The 18550-nt window shown below is 39.3% G+C and overlaps 2 protein-coding genes across 4 annotated transcripts in view; one reads left to right on the top strand and one right to left on the bottom strand.

Annotated features, from left to right (window-relative positions):
- RPGRIP1L (RPGRIP1 like) overlaps nucleotides 1-1236 on the bottom strand; it is a 92140-nt gene extending 90904 nt beyond the window's left edge. For both annotated transcript variants that reach the window (XM_032424155.1, XM_032424153.1), the window contains exon 1: nucleotides 1164-1236. The gene's annotated coding sequence lies outside the window, so the exon portion shown is untranslated. The remainder of the gene's footprint in view (nucleotides 1-1163) is intronic.
- A 186-nt stretch (nucleotides 1237-1422) lies between these two features.
- The window catches only part of FTO (FTO alpha-ketoglutarate dependent dioxygenase), a 371139-nt gene continuing 354011 nt past the window's right edge, over nucleotides 1423-18550 (top strand). The window contains exon 1 of one of the 2 annotated variants that reach the window (XM_032424110.1): nucleotides 1423-1571. In XM_032424110.1, coding sequence (XP_032280001.1) covers nucleotides 1527-1571 — 45 coding nt within the window. In that variant the 5' untranslated portion in view covers nucleotides 1423-1526. The remainder of the gene's footprint in view (nucleotides 1572-18550) is intronic. The other variant, XM_032424111.1, reaches the window with a different exon arrangement.

Raw genomic sequence — 18550 nt, forward strand, 5'->3', positions numbered from 1 at the left:
CACAATATCCCTGTGAGGTTGTTACTCAAATGATTCCTTCTTTACAAATGAACAAAACCGAGACACAGCTTAGGTAATTCGCCCAACGTCACACATCTAAGAAGTGGTCGCCTGGTCATATTTTTGATTGTCATGATTGGGAAGGTGGAGGGCAGTGTTACTGGCATCTAGAGGCCAGAGATGATGTTAAACATCCTACAGTGCACAGGAACCACAACAAAGAATTATCCGGCTCCAAATGTTAATAGCACCGAGACTGACAAACCCTGCACAGTGCTGTCACACCTCTTCAACACCATCTAATGTTATCCCTCCTTGCTCACCATGCTCCACTCAACACTCCTCCTTTAGGTTCCTCAAATCCACGGTACCCTTGTCTTGCTCAAAGCCTTTGCATTAGCTGGCTCCTCATTCTTTGGGGCTCAGCTCAAATGTCACTTCCTCAGAGATGCCTTCCCTGATCACCTTCTGTCAGAGTACTCTTCCTCCCAAATTCTTCACTGCTTATTTCCGTTGTAGCAATCATCTCTACCTAAAATTATCTTATTTGTTTACTAGCTCATTACTAGTCTGTCTCCACTAAAAAAGTATAAACATCTCCAGATGGGTATCAGCCCTATTCACAGCGGTAGGGAATAGTGTCTGGGGCAAGGTGGGCACCGAGATTAATATTTACTTAATGATTAAATGAATACCTGGCATTGAGACTAAAATGGTAAACAGAATCCCTGCCTTTATGTAGTTAATAAGCTATGGGGGTAATCAGACGATAAACACATAATTATAAATAATTAAGCAAACAATAGGCCATTCAGGAGTCTTAAGGGTCTACCAACCAACCCTTAACCCAGGGCTAATGAAAGAACGTGTTTATGTGCCCTTCTACTTGAAGGACTTGGATAGGCACGGCAATTAGCATCAACTCTCAACAGCTAGGGTTTATGGCTGGGATATATATAAAATTTCAAACCGGTGCTGGGCGTGGGGATAATGCGCGGGCTGTGATTCAGGCCTGAGGATGTGGTCTCGTGCTGGGCTGCTTTTCACGCGAGCAGAACTCTAGTGCCTTCTCTAGGGCGTAGAGCAGACCCCAGGACCCCGACCCGTGCTGCAGGTAGAGGGTGGGCCACCTCCGTCCCCCTCGACTCCCCCGGAGTACTCACCGCCACTCTCTCCCCGCAGCTAGCTACCGTTGCTATAGCGCCGACGGCGTGTTGGGCGTCTGGCCGAGAGGAGCACGGGAAAAACATGGCAGGCTCCGTTGCCTTCTGGGAAATGTAGTTTTGTTCCAGCCCTAGCCCGCCCGCTCGCAGAGGAGCTGTCGGCCCTGGGAAATTCTCGAGCCCCAAACCCCGAGGCGCTCTCGAGCGCCTCCGCCTTGCATCCTGGGAATGGTAGTTCTCGTGGCTCGGACGGAGAATGGCGCCGGGCGGGAGCAGGACGCCGAGAGAACTACAAGCAGGAGGCGGGGTCCAGGGAGAGGGATCTACGCGGCTAGCAGTGGCGAAGGCGGTTGTAGCGGCAGCATGAAGCGGACCCCGACCGCCGAGGAACGAGAGCGCGAAGCTAAGGTATGTCGGCCTCTCGGGAGTCTGGGATCCTTCGTGCACTTGTAGCTAGGGGCCGGGAACCGGAAGGGCTTGGTTGCATGGCAAGCGGACGCAGGGTCTTAAGCCAAGGGATGACAGGGCCTTGTCAGTAAGGGAACCAGAGACATTGGGGGATATACATTCATGCTGGTCAGGATGCAGGCCTAGTCCTGTTGGATCTGCTCACCAATGAGAATCACGACACCCATTTCCTTTTCCTGCTTCTGCGCCTCATTCCTTGGTCAAATTTGGAGCTACCCTGGTGCCTCAGTTTACCGGGATGACTGTGATCGTAACAGTTGTTCTTTCTCTTCAGTAATGGTTTCCGAGGACTGAGATTGGTTCAGATGAAGTATCTGTGCGGTCAGATGTGTTTATTTGGAACAGTTGTCTTCAGTGGCTGCCTGTTGTCTTCAGCACAGCGGATATGAATCTAACTACAATCCTATTTTCCACCTTTGGGGTTTAGCTTCTGGTAGTTGCCATTCCATGGATGGCAGTAGTAAACATCTACAGCGACTTCTTTTTTTTTTTTTTTTTAGCTTTTATTACGTGTCAGGATCTGCGTTAAGTTCGTAAAATTTATATTATTTCATGTTCTTACCATAGCAGATTGCGAGATAGATATTATGCAGATGGAGTATCAATAGTCCTGTTTTACATATGAAGACTTAAGGTTCAGAAGAATTGAGTGTTTTCCTTTCTCTCACTCCCCAAATCAAGTCCTGTTGGTTTGTTTACATATGTCGGTAACCTGTCCGCTTTTTCTATCTCCACCACCTTGGACCAAGCTACCATTATCTCTTTAATGGATGTTGCAAGAGTCTCCTTGCTGGTCTACACTTACTCTACAGCCTAACAACTCCCTTGTCCCCTTCCACACAACCAGTCTCTTTTGCACACTATGGAGAGTGGTATTTTCGAAGTGCAAATCGAATCATGTCCCTTTCCTTCCTCCCTCCTCTGCCAACCACCTGTTTAAAAATCTTCCATGACGTTCTGTTGCCCTTAGGAGAAAGAGAAAACTTCACATGGCCTACAATGTCTTGCATGGTTTGGACCCTACTTATTTCTACAGCCTCATGGGACCTGACACTCTCCCTGCTCTCTACCCATCAGCCACTTTGGCCTTCTTAAAAGGCCCTCTTTCCTGCTTTATCTGGTTACATAGCCTTTACACATGCTGTTATGTTGCCTACTCTATATTAGGCAAATATTAGAAGTGAGGACCAATGGTAACTAAAACAGACACAATTCTTGCTCTTGTAGAATTTAGAATCCTACAAGTGAGTTTGTCTTAGGGCAATACTTCTATGGATTTAAAATATAAAATCTGGGAGCGCCTGGGTGGGCTCAGTTGGTTAAGTGTCTGCCTTCGACTCAGGTCATGATCTTGGGGTCCTGGGATTGATCCCCGCATCGGGCTCTCTGCTCAGTGGCGAGTCTGCTTCTCCCTCTCCCTATGTGATTTCTCTTGCTCTTATTTATTTATTAGATAAATAAAATCTTTAAAAAAAATATAAAATCTGTCCTATAATGACCTGAGTTGTAACAAGGTTTCACCAGGGGCCTGAAGTTTTCATGCTAGAGTCTGCCTGTGAAATAGACAGTATGCTAAAGATGGATTTAGAGGGGGGAGGATCCTTCTGCATTAGTCTACAGCAGTGCAGAGAAAGAGGTCAATGTCACCCAATGGCGTTGTGTATGATGTCTTTCTCACCTTTTAGCTTTACATTTATGTAAAGACCTGTGAAAATTTATTGAGCATCTATTATTTACTAGACACTGGGATTATGACTTAAGCTAAGATAGAATATCTGGACAAAGGAGCTTTTACTCTACTGAAACCTTACCCTTTGCCTGTGTGATAGTGACCTGTCATCCACCTTTTATGGATGTGGAAACTGAGGCGTGAGGAAATCATGACTTGCCCAAGGCAAGTGTGGGACTAGGGCTCAGAACCAGGTCTTCTGACTCAAAGCTTTTTTCCATCTTCAAGGTGTGAAACATGTTGAATTGACAGAGCAAGTTGTCTTCCTGTTTAAAGAATTCCTTTGATATTTATTTGAAATTTACTTATGAACATATTATTGGTTAGAACAAAGTATAGGCAATTAAGTTTTAAATTTTAAATAGAAAATGGTCAGTTACTCATGACTTTATTTTCTAATCAACTTTATTGAGGTATAATTCATGTACAGTAATTTGCACCCATTTATAGTGTGCAATTGACGAGTTCTGACAGGTGTATACGCCTGCGACACCACCATCATAGTTGACATAGAGAACCTTTCAATCCCTTCTAGAAATTTCCTCTTGATTTTTAGTCAGTGTCTCCCCCACTTTGGCTCCCAAGCAATCATCAGTAATGTTTTCTGTCACTGTAGATGAGTCTGTATTTTCTAGGATTTCATATAAATAGAAACAAACTGTATGTACCGTTGAGCCTGTCTACTTTCACTCAGCATTTTTGAGATTTTTGAGATTCATTCATGGTGTCCTGTGTATCAGTAGTTCATTCCTTTTTATTACTGAGTGATAGTCTACTGTGTGGATCTACATGTATTGTTTATTCATTCACCTGTTGCTGAAGAACATTTGGATTGTTTCTGGTTTGGGGCTGTTATGTAAAAAAGCTGCTATGACCATTCATGTATGAGTCTTTGTCTTTGTTTCTCTTGGATAAACACTCCGGATTCCAATTGCTCAGTTCTTTGTTTAGCTTTACAAGAAACTGCCAAAGTGATTCTGACATTTTCATTAGTTTTTTAGGGCTGCTGGAACAAGTTTCCACGACCTTGATGTCTTAAAACAACAGAAATTTATTCTTAGTTCTTTTTTTTTAAAGATTTTATGTATTTATTTGACAGAGAGAGAGACAGCGAGAGAGGGAACACAAGCAGGGGGAGTGGGAGAGGGAGAAGCAGGCTTCCCGCTGAGCGGGGAGCCCGATGCGGGGCTCGATTCCAGGACCCTGGGATCATGACCTGAGCCAAAGGCAGATGCTTAACGACTGAGCCACCCAGGTGCCCGAATTCTGTCTTAGTTCTAAAGGTAAGTCTGGATGCGGAGTTTTCACAGGTCCTGGTCCTTCTGAAGGCTCTAGGAGAGAATCCTTCCTTGCCTCTTTTAGCTTCTGGTGACCCCTGGTATTTCTTGGTTTGGGCAGCATAACTTCAGTTGGCTTCTGTGTTCCCATGGCCACCTTCTCAGTGTTTTTTTTGTGTGTGTGTGTGTGTGTGTGTGAAATCTCCCTCTCCTTTCTCTAGTAAAGACACCGGTCGTTATATTTAGGGCCTGCCCTAAATCCAGGATGGTCTTAATCTCAAAATCCTCAGTTTAATTACACCTACAAAGACCCTTTTTTTCCAAATAAGATCACATTTACAACAACCGTGGGTTAAGATTGGACATATTATTTTGGGGAATGTTATTCACACCCAGTACACCATTTTATATCTTCATCAGCTGTGTGCGAGAATTCCAGTTGTTCCATGTCCTCACTGATACTTAGTATTGTCAGTCTTTAAAATTTTAGCCATTCTAGTGGCTGTGTACTGGTAGCTCATGGTGGCTTTAATTTGCATTTCAGTGACAACTAATGAGGTTGAGTATCTTTTTTAAAAAGTTTTTGAGGTATATCTTATGTACTATAAAACTCACCTCTTTTAAGTGTACAATTCAGTGATTTGTAGAATGTTTAGAGAGTTGTGCAGTAATCACCATAATTTCATTTTAGAACATTTCCATCATCTCCCAAAGAAGATGTATTCATTTGTAGTTTATTCTCCATTCCCACCTCCTATCCCTAGGTATCCACTAATCAATTCTCTTTTCTCAAAGTTGCCTTTTCTGGAGATTTCATGTAAATGGAGTCAGACAATATGTGGTCTTTTGTGTTTGGTTTCTTTCACCCAGCATAATGTTTCGAGGTTCATCCATGTTGTAGCATGTATCAATACTTTGTTCTTGTTTATTACTAAATAGTATAGTATTCCAGTGTATGAATATACTGCATTTTATTTAATCCATTCACCGGTTGATGGATAATATTTGGGTTGTTTATGCTTTTTGGCTATTATGAAAAATGCTGCTATGAACATTCATATTCTACTTTTTGTACAGACACATATTTTCCTTTCTTTCGGGTAGAGGCCTAGGAGTGGAATTGATGGTCACATGGTAAATCTGTGTTTAATGTTTTGAGAAACTGCTGTACTGTTTGTTTTGGTCTGAATGTTTGAGGCCTCCCAAAATTTTTATGTTGAAATCCTAATCCCCAAGGTAATGGTATTAGAGGTAGGGCCTTTTGGAGGTGATTAGGTGATTAGGAATGGGATTAGTGCCTTTATGAAAGAGGCCTGAGAGAGCTCCTCATCCCTTCTGCCATGTGAGGACACAGCCAGAAGTTTGGAGTCTGCAACCCTGAAGAGAGTCCTCACTTTAACCCAACCATGCTGGTACCAAAATCTTGGACTTCCAGCCTCCAGAACTATGAGCAATAAATTTCTCCTGTTTATAAGCCACCCTGTTTGTGGTATTTTGTTATAGCAGCCCGAATGGACTAAGACATTGTTTTCCAATGCGGGTGCACCATTTTATGTTTCCACCAGCAATGCTTGAGGGTTCCAGTTTCTCCACATACTTGTCACTTCCTGTTACTGTCCCTTGTTATAGCCATCTTAGTTGGTGTAAGGTGTATCTCATTGTGGCTTTTTAAATTTTTTAAAAAGATTTTATTTATTTGAGATAGAGCTTGTGAGAGAGAGCATGAGTGGGGAGGGGATGGGGACAGAAGGAGAAGCAGGCTTCCCGCTGAGCAGGGAGTCAGACACTCGGCTCTATCCCAGGACTCTGGGATCATGACCTGAGCCGAAGACAGATGCTTAACTGACTGAGCCATCCAGCTGCCCCTCATTGTGGCTTTGATTTTCATTTCCCTAACGTGTAATGATGCTGAGTTTGTCATGTGTTTATTGACCATGTATATATTTGTTTTTGTGAAGTGGCTGTTCAGATCTTCTGCCCATTTTTTGGGTTCAGTTGTCTTCTTAATACTAAGTGTTATGAGTTGTTTATATTTTCTAAATGTAAGTTCTTTGTCGACGGTATGTACTGTGAACATAGTTTTCCAGTGTAAATGGTTTTTTGAGGAGCGAAAGTACTTAATTTTGATAAAGGTCTAATTTATTGATATTGCTTTTTATCATTAATGCATTTTGTGTTATATCTATGAAATCGTTACCTGTCCCAAGGTCACAAAGATTTCTTGTTTGCTTTTTAAATTAAACTCGATCATCCCCATAATGGGTAATATTACTTTTGGTTTTCTTTTCTCTTTGAAATAACTTAGATTGTGTTTTCTTCTTGTGATTGCTTATGCTGTAGACTTTTATACAGTGTCCAAGTCTGGAGGGTGAATGCAAAGGCTGGACTAAATGTTATCTAGTTTTCCAGATAACGTTTATTTAATCTGTGTTAAAGCCTAAGAATGCACCAAAGTATATTCATGCGTTTTTAAAATGAATTTTTCTTGTAAGGCATACAGTGGCATGGTCCCAATCAGTATTTGGTAGTCTCAGTTGGAACCATGGCCTTTAAAATTTCCTTGCTGCTGGGATGGAGGGTTGGCACTCCGTGCTTCAGTTTCTCCAGCCAGAAAATGGAGTCAAGCATGGCTTCTTGTGCGGGTTGCTGGGAGGATCCATCGTGATGAGGTTTGGCCCCTGTGCCAGGGACACAGTAGACTCGGCTTGGAATGAGTTTGGTTGTCCAAGGGGCCCTCTACTGATCCAGGGTTGCCCCCATGCTTTTGTTTTTCACAGGTGACATAATTTGTTATTTTAAAATAATTCAAAATTCATAGAAGAGCTGCAAGAGCAGAACAGAGAGCTCTCACAGTCCTATCATGCAGATTCACAACTTGTTAACGTCTTGCCACATTTGCTTTTTTGCTTTCTCTCTCCCTATATATACACATGAACCATTATTATTATTATTATTATTATTATTTTTAAAGGTTTTATTTATTTATTAGAGAGTGAGTGAGCAGGAGCCAGAGGAGCGGCAGAGAGAGAGGGAAAGGGAGAAGCAGGCTCCCCGCTGAGCAGGGAGCCCAACGTGGGGCTGGATCCCAAGACCCTGGGATCATGATCATGACCTGAGCCAAAGGCAGACACTTAACCGACTGAGCCATCCAGGTGTCCCTGTTATTTTTTTTAATGAACCATTACAGAGCAAGTTGGAGACCCCAATCCTCTTTACCCCTGAACGCTTCAGCATTTATTTCCTAAGAACAAGGACACTTTGTTATATAGAAACATAGTGAATTGTCACATTCAGAAAAGTTAACATTGATAAAATATTATTCCAAAGTCCATATGTAAATTTTGATAATTGTTCTAATAATACCTTTTATAGCTTTTTTTTTTTTTTTCCTGGCCCAGGTTCTATTCCAGGACCACACATCACCTGTAATTGTCATGTGTCTGGTTTCTTTTAACCTCCTTTAATCTGGTCTCCTTAATTTGGTGCCTCATGCTTTCTTTCATGACATTGGTATTTGGGATGAGTAAGGCATTATTGACATTTGTGATGAGTACAGGCTGTTTGTTTTGTAAGCTATCCCAGTATTCTTATTTGTCTGATATTTCCTTATGAGGAGATTCAGATTATGCATTTTTGGCGTGTGTATTTCTACAGAAAGATAGGGGCCATTAGAGATCACACATTTACAATTCACGTATTCATCCTGCCTGTAGATGTGTTTTCCTTGGCCCAAACTATGTTTGAAAGTTTCTGAATTATTTTCTAATACAAAGTGGAGATAAAAATCTGGATGTCCAGCTTTCTTGAAAAGCTGGCGACACCAGGCATGCGCTGCACTAACTGGAGCTGAAGAATGGCTGCCCCTTGAGAGGGGAAATGGACTTTGCATTTTGCCGCACTCCAGCTTTGCCCATTAGCAGTTTTGAGTATGGGGCTTGAAAGGCAGCCTCCTAGAATTAAGTCCAGCTCCATCACTGATTTGGGCCTGCAGCTTCATTGCTCCGAACCTCAGGTTCTTCACCTGTAAAATTGTGATATTTATGGTCATGGTGAGGATTAAGTGAGATATATGTAAAGCACCTAGAACATTCCTGGCACATATTAAAAATAAAGGTGGTTGTTACCACCATCATGTCATCGGCCTCAGAGTTACCACCTATCCAGTCCCTGTACATATTTTAGCCTGTGTTCAGGATATTCATCTAGTACACTTACATCGACTGTCTAATTGGACAGATTTTCTCAACTGGGGTTCCACTAACTTCTCTCCTGTGCATCCCAGATGGTATAAATTACGTACCAGTCTTGGGAGAATTGAGAAAATAGTCATTCAAACCATTTTCTGTGTTCTGTGGTTCAGATGAAGAATCTGGTTAAGTGCCAGGTAGCACTTACCTGGGACTGGGGGCACGTGGGTAAATATGGCGAATTTGGTTCCTTGGAACTGGCTGCCTTTCCATGAAAGGCAATAATTAAGTACCAACAGTAGAGTGGTGAGTTTTGTCATGGTAGCTCCCATGGAAGCTCCCATGTCCCATGGGAGCAAGGAGGATGTAATGTGCTATGGAGGTCACGGAATTCCTTCCTCAGGAAGATCTGTTTAACTTGGTCTTGGGGTTATGGAATTCCTTCCTAAGATCTGTCTAAGGATGTATCCTTATGAGAGGCCTGAGACTCCTAACTTTAGAAGTTGTTTAGAAATATTAGACCTGTTCTATTTTCTAATTCCAATATAGTTAACAGTGTTACATTAGTTTCAGGTGTACAGTGTAGTGATTCAACAATTCTATATATTACTCAGTGCTCATCATGTAAGTGTACTCTTAATCCCCTTCACATATTTCACCCATCCCCCTACCCACTTCCCCTCTGGTAGCCATCTCTTTGTTCTCTGTAGTTAAGAGTCTGTTTTTTGGTTTGTCTCTTTTTTTCCTTTGTTCATTTGTTTTGTTTCTTAAATTCCACACAGGATTGAAATCATATAATACTTGTGTTTCTCTGACTTGTGTTTTGCTTAGCGTTATAGTCTCTAGCTCCATCCGTGTGGTTGTAAATGGCAAGATTTTGTTCTTTCTTATGGCTGAATAATATTCCATTATATAGATACACCACTTTTTTTTTTTTTAATGAGTAGGCTCCATGCCCAATGTGGGTCTTGAACTGGTAACCTTGAGATTAAGAATCTCATGCTCTTCTGACTGAGCCAGCCAGGTGCCCCTATACCACATCTTCTTTATCCATTCATTTATCCATGGGTACTTGGGCTGCTTCCATAATTTGGCTATTGATATAGCTGCTGTAAACATAGGGGTGCATGTATCCCTTTGACTTAATGTTTTTGTATTTTTTGGGTAACTATCTAGTAGTGCGATTACTGGATCATAGGGTAGTTCTGTTTTTAATTTTTTGAGGAATCTCTGTATTGTTTTCCATAGTGGCTGCACCAGCTTGCATTCCTACCAACAGTGCAAGAGGGTTCTTTTTTTCCCATATTCTTGTCAACACTTGTTGTTTCTTGTGTTGTTGTTTTAGCCATTCTGACAAGTGTGAGGTAATATCTTAATTGTAGTTTTGCTTTGTATTTCCCAGATGATCAGTGATGTTGAGCATCTTTTCATGTGTCTGTTGGCCATCTGGATATCTTCTTTGGAGAAATGTCTGTCATATCTTATGCCCATTTTTTAATTGGATTATTTGTTTTTTGGGTGTTGAGTTTTGTAAGGTTTTTTTTTTTTTTTTTTTTTTTTGTATTTTGGATACTAACCCTTTAGTGGCTAAGTCATTTGCAGACATCTTCTACCATTCAGTAGGTTGTCTTTTAGTTTTGTTGATCGTTTCCTTTGCTCTGCAGAAGCTTTTTATCTTGAGGTAGTCCCAGTAGTTTATTTTTGCTTTTGTTTCCCTTGCCTCAGGAGACATATCTAAAAGGAAGTTGTTATGGCCCACGTCAAAGAGGTTACTGCCTGTGGTGTCTTCTAGGATTTTTATGGTTTCAGGTCTCACATTTGGGTCTTCAGTCCATTTTGAATTTATTTTTGTGTATGGTGTAAGAAAGTGGTCCAGTTTCATTCTTTTGCACATTGCTGTCCAGTTTTACCAACACCATTTGTTGAAGAGACTGTCTTTTTCCCGTTGCATATTCTTGCCTCCTTTGTCAAAGATTAATTCACTATATAATCATGGGTTTATTTCTGGGCTTTCTATTCTGTTCCATTGACCTATATGTCTGTTTTTGTGCCAGTGCCATAGTGTTTTGATTACTGCAGCTTTGTAGTATAACTTGAAATCTGGAATTGTGATGCCTCCAGCTTTGTTTTTCTTTCAAGATTGCTTTGAGGGAGGGGCGCCTGGGTGGCTCAGATGGTTAAGTGTCTGCCTTCGGCTCAGGTCATGATCCCAGGGTTCTGGGATCGAGTCCCACATCGGGCTCCCTGCTAAGCAGGGAGCCTGCTTCTCCCTCTGCCTCTGCCTCTCTCTCTCTCTGACTCATGAATAAAAAAAAAAAAAAAGATTGCTTTGAGGGGCACCTGAGGGGCGCCTGAGTGGCGCAGTTGGTTGAGTGTCCGATTCTTGGTTTTGGTTCCGGTTGTGGTCTCAGGTTCTTGAGATCAAGCCCCGCGTTGGGCTCCATGCTCACTGCGGAGTCTTCTTGGGATTCTCTCTCTCTCTGCCCCTCCCCTTCCCCCCAAATAAATGAATAAATCTTAAAAAAAAATTGCTTTGACTATTTGGAGTTTTTTTTTTTCTGTTTGTTTCCATACAAATTTTAGAATTCTTTGTTCTAGTTCTGTGAAAAATGCTATTGGTATTTTAATAGGGTATTAGAACCGTTCTTTAGTCATGGAGTGAAAGGTATAGATGTTGAAATCCAAACTAGTTTCAAAAGGTTCTTATGTTGTCTTGGGTAAGATCATCTTTTTAAAAAATACTGAAAATAGAACAGTTTAGATTTATTACTGAGAGGGTTATATACTTTTAATAGGAACATAATAATTTTGTTTAAGTAATGTACATTTTTATCAGTGAAGGAATATATCCAGAATAAGCTTGTTGTTTCAAATAAAAATTATTAAAAAAGTCCGTTTTTGGTGGCAGTTGTCTTAATATCATTTAATAAGATAAACCTTAAGTTATACACTCTAGTGAGTTATAAATATAATAGCTGAATAAAAGGAAGTTTGTTGTTTATGTATGTACTCATTAGGTCTTTTTACTTCAAATTTATTTATTTTTTCCAGTTTAGCATTGGATTATTTTGCCAGTGTATCTGTTGCTAACTTAGGAAACTAAATGTAGAACATTTTTGGTGGTGGCCAATGACCAGGGGACTTAAAAAATTAAAACTTCTCCTGGCAGATTCTACTCTGTGATTTTTTTCCCCAAAAGTCTTTCTTTATTTTTCGCTTGATCTCTCTTCCAGTGTATGGGTCAACCTTTAATCACCGTTTGGTAGTTTTGATTGCCTTCTCTAGATAGAAGGGTTAGTTTATTTGTTCATGGTTTCCAAACCACTTTATATACCTTCCTTGGAAAGTCAACTAGCTAAACCATTGAATCACTGTGAATTCTTGTCACTTTGTATGATTTCGAGGTCTGTTTCTTAACCATGTTAGTGTTGGTTTTGAAAACTAAATTTGCCATTTGTGGAAAGTCTTAAGACACTTTAAATAACCATTAGCTTCTTTGAAGATAGCATTGGTGTCCGATTCATCCTTCCATCTCTTCCGTGTACCTAGCAGAGTGTCTTGCACGTAAGAGACATTTATATGTATCTGTTAAAGAAAGATTGAATGGTCGAGAGCCTCCAGTGTCTGCTACAGGTTATGTGTGACCCTTAATAATTATCATGTCAGATCCCTGGCTGCCGATTGGATTTTATTGTGGCTGAGTTTGGCAATGCACTTACTGGTGTTTAGACTGTATGCTTTAGGAAAGTGGAGACCCTGTCTGGTCAGTTTGGTTATTCCCCATTCTATCCCTGGCACTTAGCATTGTGCCAGGCACATAGTAAGTGTTCCATACATATTTATCAAATGAATGAATGAATTCTGCGAAGCATCACCTGTTGTTGGTCATCAGGCTTTCCATTAGTGAGAGCTGAAACTGGAACCTGAAAGAAATAATGGAAAAGTGTTAAGTACTTCATGGATTTTAAATTACTTGTCATAGGTGTAGGTATAGGTATTAATTTTGAGAATCAGGATTCTTCTTTTCAGCACATGCTTAGCAACTGCCAGCAATTGTTTTCTAGTGCTCTTTTTCAAATTTAAGATGCTAGTTTACCCTCGAGGGTTAGTGTATTTTGTAGTTGTTAGTTTATTATGGTAGATTTCTTGATAAAATTATATTTAAAGTGTGACTTTCTAACCTCTAAAAGACAAGAACTTTACAGTTGAGATGGTACTTTTAGAACCTCAGAGAAAGATACAGTTCAGAGGTAGATTTGGAGTTCTGCTAACCACATTCACTTGACCTTCTGTTATACACTGATTTTGTATTATTTTACAAATCTGTCTCACCAGTGGATTTTCCAGTGGAAGCTAGGAGGAATCTTGGGGGCTGTTGGATTGGATCAGGAAATGTTCAGGAGATGATGACTTGCATTGGTAGGAGCTTGTTTCCAAACCTTTGTCCTTGGCATCGTGTTTGTCTGCAAGGCCAGTGCATGTTTGAAAGCTGACTCTTGAATAGGTGCTATAGGCTTGCATTTTTGTTTATGCTATGAGCATCTGCCCTGTTGTCATGCGCATCATTTATTTGCTCTGTAATTTTGGAAATGACATGCTTTCAAAGTGACCATGCCTTCCTTGCTGTTAAAGAATGGCCATATGACTGAGTGGCAGTTGAGACCCTTACAGCTGGTAGAAACCAAGTGGAAAACTCAGTCTGAAGGACCAAATTATGTTGCATCTGGTCTGAGGAGGAGATGTGTTGCCAGGGCCTGAGTGTTTCCATAACTGTTTGTGATCAGAAAATTTGGAGCTCTGATTTCTGCATTAGCCCTAAGTCTGCCCTTTGGCACCTTCATTTAGTGACTGGATCATTCAAAGCTGAGCCTCAAGGGCCAGCATTTCTTTAATAATCATATAAAATGGGCTGATGTGGCCACCTTAACTCACTCTGCTGAACTGGGCATGATTAAAGTCTCAAGGCCGTATTAATATGGATTTTCTGTTTCTATGCACAGCAGTCCATTGTCTCAAGTGTTTTCCAGTTGGCCATTTTTTTGAAAACAGAAGGCTGAACATTTTGCTGATGAATCCCCGCTCCTCCGCCCCCCCGCCCCCGCCCCCAGCATGAACGTTCTGTTTTTGTTTTGTTTTTGCTTGAGAATAGCACTGGACAAATGCAAACATTCCAGTTTATGTGGCCTCTAGCCTGTTGTCACGTCAGTCTTGTTACTTAGGTAAATAGTGTGCAGTTTTTTGTTTGTTTGTTTGTTTTTTTGCAGAATCAGCAGCCACTGTGCTGCGAGCACTTTTTGTTTTAGTCACATTATTGACCGGTAACACTATTAATGAGACAATAATTGGGAAATCGGAGTCATTGTTCTCATAAAACATGATCCTTGTAGTGGAAGCAGCCAGGCAGAGGCTTTGCATATGCAGACTGCAAGGGAGGAAAGGATGAGTAGCCAGTGTGCCCAGCTTTTAAATTCATCAGACCCCTGCTGCTTAAATTGCCCCAGCTGTTAATGCTGGAACCATTACAGTAATGGACTCAGCAAATGAAGGAGAACGAAGACACGCACACTTTATTACCAGAGGGGCAATTTTCTCTTCATCTGTAATAGCAGCGGTGCTCATATTGATCAGACCATCAAGATACTAATCCTCTGTAAAATTACTTGTTATAACTGAAAATGTGTTAATCCAAATCAGTCTGTGTCCTGACTGTCTACTTACTATTGAATACAGACTATTAGATGGTTTATTTTTCATGATTTAAAGCCTTTGCCCTGAAAATGGTTGGCGTTTCCCTCGCAACACTGAGTGCTTAATCTTAGCTATAGCCCAGGGTTGTCTTTTTGTTTTAAACAGAACATCACCCACTTAATTAAGGAGTGAGTGTCTGTCTTGCTGTCTGAGTTATGCTGGTGTTTTATGTTCCTCTGGATTTATTAAGCATCTTGTTTTACATTCAGTCTGTGGTTTGTGCTGTAAATAAAAATAGGCCTATCTTGCACATATTAGAAATTTGCAGGTAGCAAATGTCAATAAGTACCAGGGATGTAAGGTTCTTTGATTTATATTTCAGGCACCACATTGTGCTTTGTCGATTGAACCCATAGGCAGGATGCATCCTGATGTCTTCTGTGTAGCAGATGTGTTTTTGCATCGTTGTCTGAGAAAGTTTATGGTTATTTCTGCATCCTTGGTTCAGTAGATTGCTTTTTAGACAATGAGGCAGATCTGCTCCCCCTCCTTGTGTTTTGTGAAATGACTACAGCTAGGAATTATTATAAGACCTGTTAAAAACTGAGTTCTGTCGTCCTTAATATTTAGGATTATAGGAATTACTCCCTAAAATTTCCATTTTTTCCCATTATAGTTTCTGCCTACAGTATACATTTATCTGTGTACAGACTCAGAGGCCCTCTTGGTGATATTTTTATTTATTCTCCTGTACTGTCGTTGCTCAGAGCATTTGTATGGCATTCTCTGTAGCATTCATTCAGAAATATTTAATTAGTACTCTTTGTGTGACAGGAATTGTGTTAGAGGCTGGAGATTCACGGATGAATAAGATACAATTTTTGCCTTTGAGGACCTTGGCTCAGTAGGTCCATAGGCATATGAATAGCAAATGGTGAAATCCACTTGTGAATGTAGTTCCTGGGAGCGGATACCAGTTATGGGTGTAATAGTAAAATCAGCCTCATCGATTTTTCTTGAGGTGTTACCAAAAGCAGAACTGTGCAGTTTAATCACGCTTAAGACTTGCATCTGAATGATTCCTAGCTGTTGGGAAGAAATCTCTTCTCACTGGAGACTTGTTTACTGCCCCCGGAGACAGTCAAAGGAAGGATTTCCAAAAACGTTTTGATCAGTGACCACATTTTTGGTTATGTAGTTTCCCGTGGAGACTACTTTATTTAAAGGGGATAGTGCTTATTCGATTGTTTATGTTCTGACATTTATATTATAAATCAGTCTTGTTGCTTTAGAGTATAGTTTATCAGGAGAGACAGTAGCCTGTTGTGGTTAAGAGTGTGGATTTTGGACCCAGTCTGCCTTGTTTTCCCCCTAGCTTCCCAATACTTATTAGCGGAGCGATCTTGGAGTCACCTCATCTCCTTCAGCCTCAACTTCATCTGTAAAATGGGGATAATAATAATTGTGAGGATTAAATGATTTAATATATGTATTTAGAATAGTGTTGGGTGTATATAAGTGTTTTATAAGCATTAGCTGTTGTTATTACCAGAGGTGTGACTTAGGTAATAAAATTATTTTTAACGTGTGGCTAATGAAAGATAGCTTTGTAAATGTATGACCACAATATGTGTGGCATATAAGATAGTTAAGCATTTCTTATTTAAAATATTATTTTTTTCCTGGTAAATGATAGTTTGTTATATTAGAAAAATTTGAAAATACAGAAAAATATGAAGAAGGGGGAAAAAAAAGCCTATAATTTTCCAGAGATAACCACTGTATTTGTATATTGGTGTATTTGTTAAAGTACTGTATTATTATTGTGCCTGTTATATGTATAATATATTACTTTGAGCCCAGTTTTATCTAAAATATATTTATGATACATATTTCTATAAGGTATTTTAAACAAAGCTGTACAGTATTTAATCATATGGATTTTTATTATCTAGTATTTCATCTTATAGATTTTTTTTCCCTGCTATTATAAATTATCTTTCAGTGACACAAATCTTTGTGTGAACCTCTGGTATTTTCCACAGGATAAATTAAAAGAAGGCAAATTGTCAAGTTAACATTTGTAAAGAGATTTGGTTTGCATTGTCAAATTGCCACTCAGAGAGGGAATGCCAGTTTCTACTATAATAAGCAGTGCCTAAGAATATATATTTGTTACATCCTCTCCAACACTGGGAATTATCATAAAGTAAAAATATTTGACAATTTGGAGATGAAGTAGGAGCTCATTGTAGAGCTATTGTATTTTCTTTTTTTTCTAATTTGTATTTTCTTAATTACTAAGTATATGGTTGAATTCCCTCTCACTGTGTTTATTGGCCAAAAATATATTTCTTTTGTGATTTGTTTGTTTATATAGCCTTTGTTCATTTTGCTAATGTGTGTTTATCTTTTCTTATTGACTTGTAAGAACACTTCATAGATTAGGGATATTATTTGTTAATCAAGTGATGGAAATATTTTTCCTAGTTTGTTTATTGCCTGCCTTTTACTTTTGAATTTTTGTTATTCAAAAGTTTTTCAACCTAAATATCAGATTAGTCATTTGCATGTCCTAGTTATTTTGTGTTTAAAATTTTTCATGTCATTCTTGTAGTGCATTGAGAATTTAGTTGGTGTATAAAATGGAGTAGATGTCTAACTTTTTCCTTCCAATGGTTAATGAGTTTCCCCCTTGCATTAATTGACTAATTTGAATGCCAGAATACTCAGATCTACTTTTTTTGTTTGTTTTTATTTTGTTTTACTGTTTCGTTTGTTTTGTCTGTTGTTCTTGATACACCATTTTAAGCACCAGAGTTTTAGGATGCCTTCCAATTTCTGGCAGTACAAGACCCCCATGACTATTCCGTGTTTTTGGAAGTTCCTTGGTTCTTCTTTTGTATGGAGAAGACAACAGTTTTTCCAGATAAACTTAAGAAGTCACTTTTTCAGGGTCTCCCAGGTACATCAGCCCTTTGGTTTATAATTGTTATTGCATTAAATTTATAACTTAATTTGGGAAGAACTGAAATAATTATGGTAAAAATTTTTTCTTATTCAGCAGTGATATTTGTCTTCTCATTTATTTAAGCTCTCTTTTATGTTCCCAGAATGTTATGCAGTTTTATTCAATTAAGTATTTTTTATTACTTTTTGGGTTTATTACTGGATATTTACATTTTTGATTACTGTTTTTGGTTATTATTGCAAATGGGTTATTTTTAAATTATATTTTTAAAGTGGCATATGAGAAACTTATTTTGTGTGCTGTTGTTGTAATTGGTCACAAGATAGAATGATATTTTTTGGGTTGATTTTCTTGGGTTTTCTAGGTATATACTAGGTAGATAATTTAATATCTGCAGGTAATATATCTGCAAATATAATTTGGTCTTTCCCCCTTCAGTAGTTACACTCTCCTCTCCTTTTTTTTTCTTGTGTTATTACATTGTCTAAAACCTCTAAACAGAGGCAATAGAAGATAGTCATGCCTTTACTAGTTGTGTTTTAGGATTCTCGTGGTAAGTATAATGATAGTTGTTGGCAATAATCTTTGATTTTTAGTTTACTTTTTTACTAGGGACTGAGGTTGAATTCTTGTGGAATATATTTTTGACATTTATTTAGGTGGTAAATGTCTTTACTTTTACTGATAGAATATAACCTATTAATATAGTTTCTAATATTGGTTCCTTGGCATAAATCCTACTTGGTCACATTATATTGGCTTTAACATACTGCTGAATTCAGCCTTTTAGTATTTCATTTAGGAAAGCAAGATGGGTCTGTAGCAGTGATTATCAAGGATGCTGGATGGTAGTACCCCCAGGGGGATATATCAGAATCTTAAGTGAGGCATATTTCATATATATGTTATGGTCATAATTCAGACTACAGTTAGTAAAATTTACTAAAGCTCTTTTGGGTGATGAGGATAAGCTAATGGTAGAGGGAAGATATTTACCTCTTAAAATATTGGGGAACTTTTCTTTTTGTGCTTTCTTTTGTCGAGTTTTGGTATCATAGATAAACCTG

Source organism: Phoca vitulina, unplaced genomic scaffold (genome assembly GCF_004348235.1).
Source record: "Phoca vitulina isolate PV1807 unplaced genomic scaffold, GSC_HSeal_1.0 scaffold30, whole genome shotgun sequence".
In the NCBI taxonomy this organism is placed as follows: domain Eukaryota; kingdom Metazoa; phylum Chordata; class Mammalia; order Carnivora; family Phocidae; genus Phoca; species Phoca vitulina.